Here is a 12,604-nt window from a genome sequence, read left to right on the forward strand (position 1 = left end):
TGTCTTTTATGTATATTTCTTCAGCATTGCAGTCGTTTGGATCCACCCGCCATCCCCTTGAAGCTGAAAATGTAATTATTTTGAAACAGAACTGTTGTTGTTTATACCCATAAAATAAGCAAATCACAGAAGGAGTCTCCATTTTAAATTATTTTTGTCTGCGAGAGAGATGGGAGGGAGGGATCCCCCACTGTTTGGTACACATTTAAACCCCCATAAAAATAAAGCGTTGATTTGGCCATACTGTGGGTTGAATGTGTGGTCCTCAACCTACTGAGCTATCTTACATAGTGTTCTTAGGTCTTAACCAGGGCCACTGGAATTTCTAGATTCTGCGGCCACAGCATCTTCTGTGTAAGTATAGCAGCACTCTGAGCCTCACCCCTCTCCCAAAACTTGTACCCCAGAGAGTCCGGCGCTAATTCAAGTCGACATTTCATCACTTAAAAGAGTACATCTTCTTGCCTCATAGTAGATGGTGTAACCAGGTGATGGCTGTGCTTCAGTCCGTCTCACATCGGCCGCCAACACCTTGAGTGCGATTGTGAATAACTTGCTTGAACAGTGAGTCTCTCTCACTGCAGGGCCATGGGGCTCCCAGAAGAATGAGCACTCGCTCTAAATTTACCCTGAGCTCGTGACCGTGGACGGAGACTGCAGAGAGGGAGCAAAGCGTAAAAGGACTGTCTACGCACTGCCAGGTGAGCCTTCTTCTCCCGCAGCACTTTAATGCCAACCTCTCACACTCACCCACGCGTGCGCATGAGAGGCAACAGAAACAGTTCATGAACCCTTGACAAAGCTCTGCTTTCCAATGAGGGATGCTATAGAGAGATCCTGCAGCTTTCAAAAACATCAGATGTAATGCAATACCCATGCTTTCGGGACAATAGTTAATCTAAATTTAGTAAAAGCAGGACACCTGGCTCTTCTCTCTCCCTGGCAGACAGGAGGAACTTCTGAAACAAAAAGAACAAATCCACCATCCCGTTGTTTATGCCCCCACCCACCCACCCACACCCACCCCCACCCCCCCACCCACCCACCTCAATAACAAAAATAAACAACAAACCAGCATTACAACAGGCAGGAAGAAGATGCCAGCATGACCAGGGGAAAAAGACTAGAAGTCTTGTTAATTCTTTTTGGATAGGGTCGTTCAATTGTACATATTGTCTTCTTGGTTATATTTTTATAACGTAACAAATGTTTATAACACTTTTTTAATAAAACTTTTCAACATGCTGCACAGCAGCCGCAAGGCTCTACACCATAGATTAAAGAAATTAGCAAAGGCAATTGCTCTGGCTAAACACTTTTAAGGTCCCAAAGGTGAGACCTATTGGCTATGCCAATGCTTGTTGGATTCATTGCTGCAGCATGCTCCACATTTTACCCTAGTCTTTCCAGGTCCACGAGGCATATATTCACTGTTTAGTTTTCTGAATGCCCTGAAGGATACTACTTCTGTCCTGTGATACAACCTCTCCTCACCAGTTAGAACTCCAACTCCTTATCTGCTGTTCATGAGTAACAACCCTTCTCCTGTTTACGAGTAGGTTGCAGAATGCTGATGTAGAGGAGGCTTGCATAGCACAAGCTTTATCAAGTTTTGCATGTGTAACTTAAAGGGTTCTCACTTTCTCAATCATTTGTAACTTAAATCAAAACTTTTCACGAGAGTAAATGACACTTATGCACGGCAAAGGCTTTGGGAATCAGAAATGTAAACACTCCAGGTAATCTGGGTTGGTGCACTGAACTGCAAAACATTCACGTGAAAGCAAGCAGAATTTATGTTTTCTAAAAGTTATGCACGTAAGTGTATGTGATGCACATGTTCAGTGCTTAATTTGTAAAATAAAAAAATAAAAATGCCAGGGCTCTGGTCAGGAGACCATTGCAGCGTGCACCACCCAGTGCACCTGCTATGCCGCCAATAATAGAAACAACACAACTACTAACCATCACACTCCTACAAATGTGACATTTCAGACAACTGCAGCCCCCCGCCCCCCAAAGCTATAAGAATGGCTTGAGCGCCAGGTAATAGTAATTTCGAATGTATATTGAATAATAATTAGCTGTTGTTGTGGTCATCTAGAAATTAACCAGACAGTGGCACCTTGTGGCAGACATTCACAAGCGTCGGTGTTGACAATTAAGTGTCAGTGCCGAGCACCGCAAACCACCGGCTCAAATTAAGACAGTGGTTAATTTGCAAAAAAAATAAGTGCCGGAGTTCTCCTCAGGAGGCAACTTGCACCAGCCCATTTCTCCTGTTAGCGCTGCTTAAAACAGAACCAACTGCTATCCATTAAAGTGGCAAGAGGATGTGGTGTAATGGCCAGAGCTGACGACTTCTGAGCTGGGGAGCCAAGTTCATGTCTCTGTGTTGGATCAATATCCTGTGATTCTTGGCAAATCACTTAATCTCCCCGAAGATGAATGTGTCCTTAACTGGTGCTCATGAAAAGCACTGGTGTTGGCGATTAAGTGCCAGTGCTGAATCCCGGAATCCACCGGCTCAAATTAAGCACTGGCAGCCCACATCATGCCCCCTTGTGGCATTATTGCGATTGCCCCTATGAGGGATAGCTTGTATATGAGGAACTGCACCGTACCTGTCACGTTGATGGGGATAATGCAGGAAGAAATCACTTGGGACTCCAGTTTCATCTTCTCCTCTGGCGTCGGGAGTGGCAGTGCTTTGCTCCAGTTTGTCTGCTTGTCTAGGGTCGAGGGAACATTCGGTACTGGATTCTTCGGCCTCTGCCCTAGCATGACATCGCAGTCATCCTCAGGTGGCGGGAGGGACTGCAAATGAGCAGATCCAAAAAGTCAGGGTTTACAATTCGAAGCAAAAAGTCCATCAGACAGGAGGTGACAGAAAAGAGAATAAATGTTAAGGTACAGTAGAGAAAATAAGAAGATTCAAATAAACAGACTCTAACAACAGCCCAGTAATAAAGCTAGAGCGCCCAGCAGAAAGCAAATACCAGATCAAATATTCACACACATGCACTCTTAAAAGTTAGACTAGAATAGTCAGAACAAATTAGATCAGATATAGGAAAAACATGTACATCAAAGATCAACAGGCAAGAAATGTAAGATCCACAGTGGGAGAAAAAGAGCATGGCCTTTTTGAGAATATTACACAGGGATGCTGCAATGTGGTCCAATGTGCTTTTACCATGTACAGCCCCAACCTAAACACACGATCGCCCTGCACAGACAACAAGTGGGGAAAAGACACAGCCAATGACTCTCAAAGCCACAAAAGGTCAAGGAAACATAAAAACGATGGTATATGTTATTAAAGTTGTACTGACATTGTCTACTCGTATATGATGTAATTGTCATCTAACATCTCTTCCTCTTACTACAGTGAGCGAAAGATACACCCCTCCCTTCTGGGATTCCAAGCGGTAGTCAGTCAATTTTTGAAAGACACAATCAACCTTTGGTCTTTTTCAATCTTCAAACCAGGTCCCTTTGTTGCTCCTGGTTCCCAGCTACGCTTCACTCCTCTTTCTCGCCACAAAATGTTTCGTAACTCAGCTTCCGCAACGCAGCATTTACCGCAGAACTTCCTATTTCCCCCATTTAAAGCTTAAGGACAATTAAGTATCAACATATGTTTTATAACTGACCACTTAAGGTCAGTATTTAATTTACTGCAAGGTCCCCCTCGAACTGTATGTACTGTACGTTTACGCAAGCGCGCTAGCGCCCTGTACGTCAGCACCATTCGAGTTAATCTGTGAGCCTCTGTTAGAAGCATTGGTAGTGGCCAGTGTTTTAAAATATTTCTGATCACTTTCTGTACTTACCAGGTCAACATTTTTCCTCAGCGCGCAACTGTTGCGTGCCCCGCGTATTCTACTTGTCTACCACCCGACGCCATCTACAGAGATGCTCTTGCCATGGTCAGATTTACTGGAGAGCTGAAAGGGTCCCTTTCCATGCCTCCTCTCCCTCTCTGGCTCCATCTTCCTGGTGCTTTTGTGCGGATTCTCAGCGCACATGAATGGCTCAACCAAACTTCAAGCACAAAAGACCGTTTCCTAGGTAACTTCCCCAAGAAGTTTGATGCATGCATGGAGAAAAAAAACCAGACTGCAGTTTGTTGCAGGTTTCTTTTTCTGAACAACAAAGGGCATCTGACTAAAAAGAAGGGAGGCTTGACTGGATGCCAGAAACAATGGCGCAAATGAACGTTTGGAAGGGATATCTCTACATACAAAGCATTGGTTCATGCACAGAAATATAAAGAATAGAGTTACTTATGGTGTAAGATTATTTTAGGATGTTTTAAAAGAAAACATAGTGCCGTGCTTGGCCGTTGAATATTGATGAGATAAGATGGTGTCCCTGGGAACATTGTAAACATCATATTTTTAGGTCTCAGCCTGTTAGATTTGTTAATGAGGGTTCTTTCACTTTAAGATGCAAGTACCACTTGAACTCTCCATTGACAAGCAGTGGGCAGGAAGAATGCTTTGGAAGGTCTCAGCAGGGTGCCGTGTGCCTGCTTTTTTAACAAGAAGAACTTTTACTAAGCATAAGTGTAAACTGTGGGTCTGACCCACGAAATGGAGGTTACATGAAAGGTGTGGGTCTGGCTGACATACAGCTTCAGCCGCTACTTGCCAAGACCTGTTGCTACAGCAACAGTGTGCAGTGTATGGAGACTTGGGACCCCATGGAGGTAATGGATTCATTATATTATTATTTTCATAATGAGATGGTTCCCAATAATGGCCACATTCTTTTTTATCTGAAAGAAGAGCTGGTTGTCCCAGTTCTCACAACTGGCGCTTCAGGATACATTTGCAACCATTCGTTTTTAAAGGCAACGAATCAGCAGAGAAGAATTTTCAGGTGACGGCAGAAGTCCTTTAATTGGGCCAGTAAGGGCTGTACCCACAGCAGATCCCTATGCTAAAATCTATGGCATGTATCAAGTCCTTTGGCAAGGAGATAATGGCTCCTTTCTGTGTGTAAGACATAGCACAGTTTTCTTCTGGCAGCCTGGCAAAAGGTCCAACTCATTATGCGTGAGTGGGAACCTCCCCTAAATTAAAGATTTCTCGTTTCCCACCCACCCAACATTTTAATCTCTTTTTGGGGTTTGGTAGCAATTATGCCTTCAACACAAAGTTCCAGTTTCTCATTACATTCTTGTATACAGTAACGTAGTTTATCAATGAATGTCACAATTTGTCATGCCTGGCATCACCTGTTAGATGAAAACTCTGTTGAAGGAAGAACAGATATCCTGCGGTCGGACGGCTGATTTGATCCATTGTAAGAAAGTTACAGAGCACAGAAAAGGTTCCCACATGTTTTTGACATATCTGTCAAATGTTGGAAGGTGTAACTTGTTGAACTCAATGGTGTAAGCATTGTAAGGTTTAATGAATGCCACACTGTGCCCTCCTCATTCACAAATGTTTGTCGCACTAATCTAATTTATGACTTTTGTGTTGTGAGGTTTAAGTTACACCTTCACTCACCTGCAAACCTCCTAATTTTCCCTCAAACCCACCTCATCACCCAAAATACACTCACTTGCAAGCCTCCTAATCAACCCTCAAACCCACCTCATCCCCCAAATTCTGCCACTGCCTCTCTTCAGCAGGATAGTGACTGGTCAACAACTATCTTCAAGATCAACGAATGACCTTCAGGGGCATATGCAAGACTCGCCAGTTTCAAAATCTGGAAACTCAAGCTCTGCTCTAAGGAACCTATATGGTGCTTTGGTATCCTTTGTGTTTGTTTGCTCTCTAGGCATACTTATTACATATCATCTACTACCACAGAAATATCCATTATATCTTCTTCCTGTGCATACGTACATAGTAAATAGCCTATATTCTGATGGTGGACAGTGCAAAATATCTTCCAGCATCTGCTCTTGCTTTCAGTCTCCCACACAATGTTAGTAAAAATAATAAAACTCATGCAGTGTCAAAGTTCTAAAAATAAGCAATTGAATGAAGGGTCAAAATCATATAAGTCAATGAGCATGAGAAACAATACTCTTGATGAAGGGTAAACATCAAAGAAGTTAGCGTAGTTACCAGACATAAAAAATGTTTAGATCAGTTGAGGGTAACAATTTAGATCACGGAAGTCAGTGGAGAGTAACAATCTAGATCACGGAAGTCAGTGGAGAGTAACAATCTAGATCATGGAAGTCAGTGGATGGTATCAATCTAGATCATGGAAGTCAGTGGATTGTATCAATCTAGGTCATGGAAGTCAGTGGATGGTATCAATCTAGATCATGGAAGTCAGTGGATGGTATCAATCTAGATCACGGAAGTCAGTGGAGAGTAACAATCTAGATCATGGAAGTCAGTGGATGGTATCAATCTAGATCATGGAAGTCAGTGGATTGTATCAATCTAGGTCATGGAAGTCAGTGGATGGTATCAATCTAGATCATGGAAGTCAGTGGATGGTATCAATTTAGATCACGGAAGTCAGTGGAGAGTAACAATCTAGATCATGGAAGTCAGTTGAGGGTAACAATCTAGATCATGGAAGTCAGTGGATGGTATCAATCTAGATCATGGAAGTCAGTGGATTGTATCAATCTAGGTCATGGAAGTCAGTGGATGGTATCAATCTAGATCATGGAAGTCAGTGGATGGTATCAATCTAGATCACGGAAGTCAGTGGAGAGTAACAATCTAGATTATGGAAGTCAGTGGATGGTATCAATCTAGATCATGGAAGTCAGTGGATTGTATCAATCTAGGTCATGGAAGTCAGTGGATTGTATCAATCTAGGTCATGGAAGTCAGTGGATGGTATCAATCTAGATCATGGAAGTCAGTGGATGGTATCAATCTAGATCACGGAAGTCAGTGGAGAGTAACAATCTAGATCATGGAAGTCAGTGGATGGTATCAATCTAGATCATGGAAGTCAGTGGATTGTATCAATCTAGGTCATGGAAGTCAGTGGATGGTATCAATCTAGATCATGGAAGTCAGTTGAGGGTAACAATTTAGATCACGGAAGTCAGTGGAGAGTAACAATCTAGATCACGGAAGTCAGTGGAGAGTAACAATCTAGATCATGGAAGTCAGTGGATGGTATCAATCTAGATCATGGAAGTCAGTGGATTGTATCAATCTAGGTCATGGAAGTCAGTGGATGGTATCAATCTAGATCATGGAAGTCAGTGGATGGTATCAATCTAGATCACGGAAGTCAGTGGAGAGTAACAATCTAGATCATGGAAGTCAGTGGATGGTATCAATCTAGATCATGGAAGTCAGTGGATTGTATCAATCTAGGTCATGGAAGTCAGTGGATTGTATCAATCTAGGTCATGGAAGTCAGTGGATGGTATCAATCTAGATCATGGAAGTCAGTGGATGGTATCAATTTAGATCACGGAAGTCAGTGGAGAGTAACAATCTAGATCATGGAAGTCAGTGGATGGTATCAATCTAGGTCATGGAAGTCAGTGGATGGTATCAATCTAGATCATGGAAGTCAGTGGATGGTATCAATCTAGATCACGGAAGTCAGTGGAGAGTATCAATCTAGATCATGGAAGTCAGTGGATTGTATCAATCTAGGTCATGGAAGTCAGTGGATGGTATCAATCTAGATCATGGAAGTCAGTGGATGGTATCAATCTAGATCATGGAAGTCAGTGGATTGTATCAATCTAGGTCATGGAAGTCAGTGGATGGTATCAATCTAGATCATGGAAGTCAGTGGATTGTATCAATCTAGATCATGGAAGTCAGTGGATGGTATCAATCTAGATCACGGAAGTCAGTGGAGAGTAACAATCTAGATCATGGAAGTCAGTGGATGGTATCAATCTAGATCATGGAAGTCAGTGGATGGTATCAATCTAGATCATGGAAGTCAGTGGATTGTATCAATCTAGGTCATGGAAGTCAGTGGAAGATAACAATCATGGAAGTCAACGGGTTGTCAAAACTGCAAAACTCTAGATACTGGAGTTTTGCACCATAGAAAGCAATAGAGTGTAAAAATCCTAAAACTAATAAATGTAATGGACTGACAAAATCATGGACGTCGATGCTTCTACATCACTGACGATCACTCAGATGAATACAGTGTAATATCAAAGAACATGGAGGTCAAATCTCCGAACTCAATGGAGTGAGAAACTCATAGTACTCAATTGGATATGAAACCCAAAGAACTCAAGAACTGTCCCAATCATTTAACTCAATAAAATGTCAAAATCTATGTGCTAAATGGAAGATTAAAATCACAGAAAGTATGAGGGTGGAATCATAATTAAAAATCTCTATGGGAACCAAGTTGATACGCTTGCTTACGACATCAAGACATGCGTTTGCCACCTGAAATAGTTCCATATCATCGACTCGTGATTTTGCATGCAACTCTTACTTCCTACTGAGATGGCTGTACACTCCAACTGCCAATTTGTGGTGCTGCAAAGGTACACTGACATTAGAACAAATCCATTTTGTGCAGTGAATGGGAGAGCACAACTGCCTACGTTGACCATTCATCAGATCATAAATGCATTCTTGAAGAATAGGAAATCACCTCTCTTGCGTCTCTTTTACACAGAATCGACATATACGTGGACATTTCCCCCATCACTGTGGATTGACTGATCACATCACCAAAACGTACTTTCATTGCATCCTTTTGTCATTTTCTGAATTTCTCTTCAGAATGAAGATATAGTTTGAAGCAAGTGTGAAAAAAGGAGACAGAAAGCCAGGGACAGTGTTTTAGTTGAAGAAGAGAGCATGAAGGAGACAGAGTTGTTAATAGAAGCTCGTTTTTTTCCTTCAGGTTCTGTTCAAATACCTTTCTACTCCAGGGAGCCATGTGGCAACACTCAGTGGGAGAGCGTGAGCGGGAACTCTTATACTATGAACACAAAATGGAGGGAAAAAATGGAAAAATTAAAACAAATACATCCAAGCACAATGTGTATGGTAAAACTGTTTGAACCCTGAGCAGCAGGAATTGAAAACATCAAGCAGTGGCATAGTCACAGTTTAAAGCTCTGTCTCCTGTTCAATGGATCCACAGTTCAGTCACACACAAAAATAAAGGGATGAACACATTACTGGAGCAAAATAAAACATTTCTCACAATGAAGGAATAATCACAAGGTTCAGAAACTGACCACCTTTTTCTTGTACATTGTGTACTCATGCATGCATACAATCTATTGTATGCAGAGCGCTAAGGTGAAGATAGTCAAAGCAAGTTGGTTTCACTCGTCATACACAGCTAGTCATAAAGTTATCACATGAAGAACAAAATAGTGCATAATGGGAAAAGGTACATTTGGCGCTGTATAAAGAACAGGATCTGTGTCCCTGTACAGGTGGAGAATGCAACTGTGCTCAAGTCATTTTAAGAAATCATGCTGCCTACAGTGCATGCACTAACTTGAGAATTACACAAGTTAGTGCATGGGTTCGAGAACCCAGAGTGGTGGATGCCACTCTGTGTTTCCAATCTTTGATGTCCAGATCAGTTGCTATAACAAAACTAACAACAATATCAACCCTGGCAATCTAGATTTTCTATTGTTAACTCCAATGCGGTGATAGTTTTCTAGCAAAATTTAAGACACAATAAGTCAGCGTATATATTGACAGCAATTTCCTGGTACCACACAATGTAAGCAGAGCTAATTTTAAAAAGGGATCCCAGCTCTGCTCGCCCCTCTGTGCAAGTGCAGGACATAGTCCTTTCGATTTTACTAATACTATCAAAATCCCTGCTTAAAACCCCCAGGATAAAAAAAACGCGAACAGGAAGAAAAGCCTACTCTTATCAGGCACCTCTAATATGGAACCAGCTCCCTCTGGCCTTAAGACAATGCCCTGATTATCTGAAATTCAGAAAGGCCCTGAAATCCACCTTCTTTTAGTATAGCTTACCTTTTAGTATAGCTTTCCGTCACAATTCCTTCTGCAATTCCGCAAGCGCCGAGATACCCCTCTGGGGGTGATTCATGCGCTATATAAGCCAAATAACATAAAATTAAATAGCTATAGGTATAAATATACTTACCTTTATGGGCTCTTAGCCAACCTTCTTCATCCATTGATCTGCTTTTGTGTCACTCACTTTGTTCTTCTGCCCACTACAGCATACAGAATGGGGCAGTGAGTCATCCTACTTCAGCCATTGGCTAACTTTACTATGAGTGATAGCATTATGTCCATTCGCAAGGAGCTCTTTCACACACAAAGTAGTTCCCTATAGTGCCAGGGCTGCAGGCGAGGGTCTGGTATAAGAAAGAGGACTTTTAATGACTTGTATAGCCTGAGGCAGCAGGGCTATAAAACTATTGGAAAATTCCACACACTGAAGGTAGGCTGTTCTCATAAATAGGAAGAAAAAGACAACCATTGGGATATTGGAGCAAATGGCCTTTTACCAGCCATCGTTGGCTCTCTGCCCCTCTAGGGTCTGCAGTGCAGCACCCAACATTCCAAAGCTCCAACATAGCCCTAAAGTCCGACGTAACGGGCTCCACCGGCCATTAAATGCCTGCTCTAGCGTTAAAGGCCTGAGCAGAAGGCGAGGACCTTTGACAAGGGAGTGGACCTTTAATGGCCGGTAGAGCCCGCTACAGAAGGCTCCTAGGCTCTTAGAGCATTCCGCTCTTAGAGGGCAGAATGTTCTAATTTGTAACACAAAGACCTCATGGAACCCGATGGGGTTGAAATCCCCTTGTGCTCCCTGAGGTTTTTGTTCACATCAACAGCTGTGAACAAACATTGGAATTTTGATGTTCTGGGCTTCTTACGGCCATTAGAAGCCCGGAGCACTCCATTGTCTTTAATGGAGCACTCAACTTTCAATGTTCTAAATGTGGTTATAGAACTCTGAGGTCCCTTGAAATATTTTTGTAAAGGGGTTCGATATTTTATTCTTTATAGCATATGGTCATACTCTGTCCTTTCCCTAAATGCATTTTAAAATATTTGGTCTCTTGCTCCTTTTTATAAACTATAAACTCTGCTGGTAGATATGCTGAATTGATGTGGAGTCTACTATGAAAGTAAACACCCCAATATACTGTTAGAACTTTGTTGAAAAATCATAATGGAAGCAATTTAATGTAAATCACTTTTGTAAAATCCGTCTGAGGCTCAAAATTATAGTAACATGCAGATAGATTTCTGCTTGTCTCTTCTGGGATCCAACAGTGGAATACACACTGCTATAAAAGTTTCCTTAGTTTCTAATGATAGTGAATTTACAGAGTGACATAGGTGAGAAGAAAACAGCTGGATTGCTAGTTGTTCCTTTAACTAATACGAATATTATGGGCGAAACCAACAGCAGACTTTAAAGTTCATTGAAATTGGCCAGCACAGGAAATGCTCGAGAGAGCGAGCTTTATTAAGTATATAAACATGTTGCAAGGTGCTGGTTTATCATAAAACGGAGCAGGCAGTAATAAAACTGAATTGCACATTTATATGCAAAACTTTCTAAATGTACAGAGCATGGACTTCAATTCATCAAAATGCCAGGGGTAGCGGAAGTGACTTAGCATGCCCCTTGACCTTCACTTTCACTCACAAATACATATGCTTATACATACACATTCACACATACATGCACACTGTGCCTACACATGCACACACATTCAGACACACGCACACTGTCTCTTAACACAGAAAAATTGCAGTGCAGGCACCTGCTAGTTTCTGAGAAGTGCCGGTTCTCTCCAATTAAAGCTATTATGGCTGTCTTGAGAAGTGCAGGTACTCGCCTTCTCAAAATGAAAACATGCCTGTACTCAGTACCACACGGTCCTACTGGCACATCTAATGCACTGCTCCTACATAAAAGCACTCAAAACTGCAAGCACTCACACAACATACGTACATTTAAAGGCATTTTTTTTACTTTACCTCGGCTGCCAGGGAATGTCATATTCCAGCTATTTGTACTTCATTTTTTATTAAACTAATAGCGAATAATCTAATATTATTCAGTATTAGTATACTAAAATAATTGACAAAAAACGAGGTCAGTGAAGCCTCCACCGACGTCCATAATGACAAGCTGCTTCTGTTTCTGCCACTGCTGATGCAAGGGGTCACAAAGGCAGTGCCAGAGGTCACAGGGGGCACGCCACGCGTCACAGCAGTGACCCCTGGCGACCCCTAAATGAGTCCATGGTACAGAGTCTCATTGGGTCATCTTCATAACAGGCAGGTAAATCAACAACTGTTTATAATTGGTCAAATAAACCTGCCATTTTGTTCTTCGATGTGTTTTAGTATTACACGGACTTAGGCACTTCTACCACGGGACTTACTTTGTTTTAAAATGGAGGCAGGTCAGCACCATAAACCCAGCCGGCACGAGTCGGGGTCACTTGATGACAATCCTGCATCGCCCCCGGCCATGAGGGAGTGGGGCGTGGCCAAGCACAATCTCCGTGTTGATAGTTTGCTATTGGAGAAGATGAGGTGAAGAGGTCATATTGTCTCTTGTGGAAATAGAATTCTGGAACTTCTAATACCGGCTTACCCATTGGTCTAAACTGTACGGCCCTGGGTTAATAGGCATCCGC

General features: G+C 42.2%; 1 protein-coding gene across 3 annotated transcripts in view; it reads right to left on the reverse strand.

The window, feature by feature from the left end:
* The window catches only part of NHS (NHS actin remodeling regulator), a 462,726-nt gene that overhangs the window by 56,920 nt on the left and 393,202 nt on the right, over window positions 1-12,604 (reverse strand). Inside the window, exons 4-5 of one of the 3 annotated variants that reach the window (XM_085622665.1) lie at window positions 8,854-8,916; window positions 2,625-2,817 (exon numbers count right to left, since the gene is read on the reverse strand). In XM_085622665.1, coding sequence (XP_085478791.1) covers window positions 2,625-2,817; window positions 8,854-8,916 — 256 coding nt within the window. Of the gene's footprint in view, window positions 1-2,624; window positions 2,818-3,836; window positions 3,965-8,853; window positions 8,917-12,604 lie in introns of those variants that run through there. The other 2 variants (XM_085622667.1, XM_085622666.1) reach the window with 2 other exon arrangements.

This window comes from Triturus cristatus, chromosome 8, assembly GCF_964204655.1.
Source record: "Triturus cristatus chromosome 8, aTriCri1.1, whole genome shotgun sequence".
NCBI classification, from domain to species: domain Eukaryota; kingdom Metazoa; phylum Chordata; class Amphibia; order Caudata; family Salamandridae; genus Triturus; species Triturus cristatus.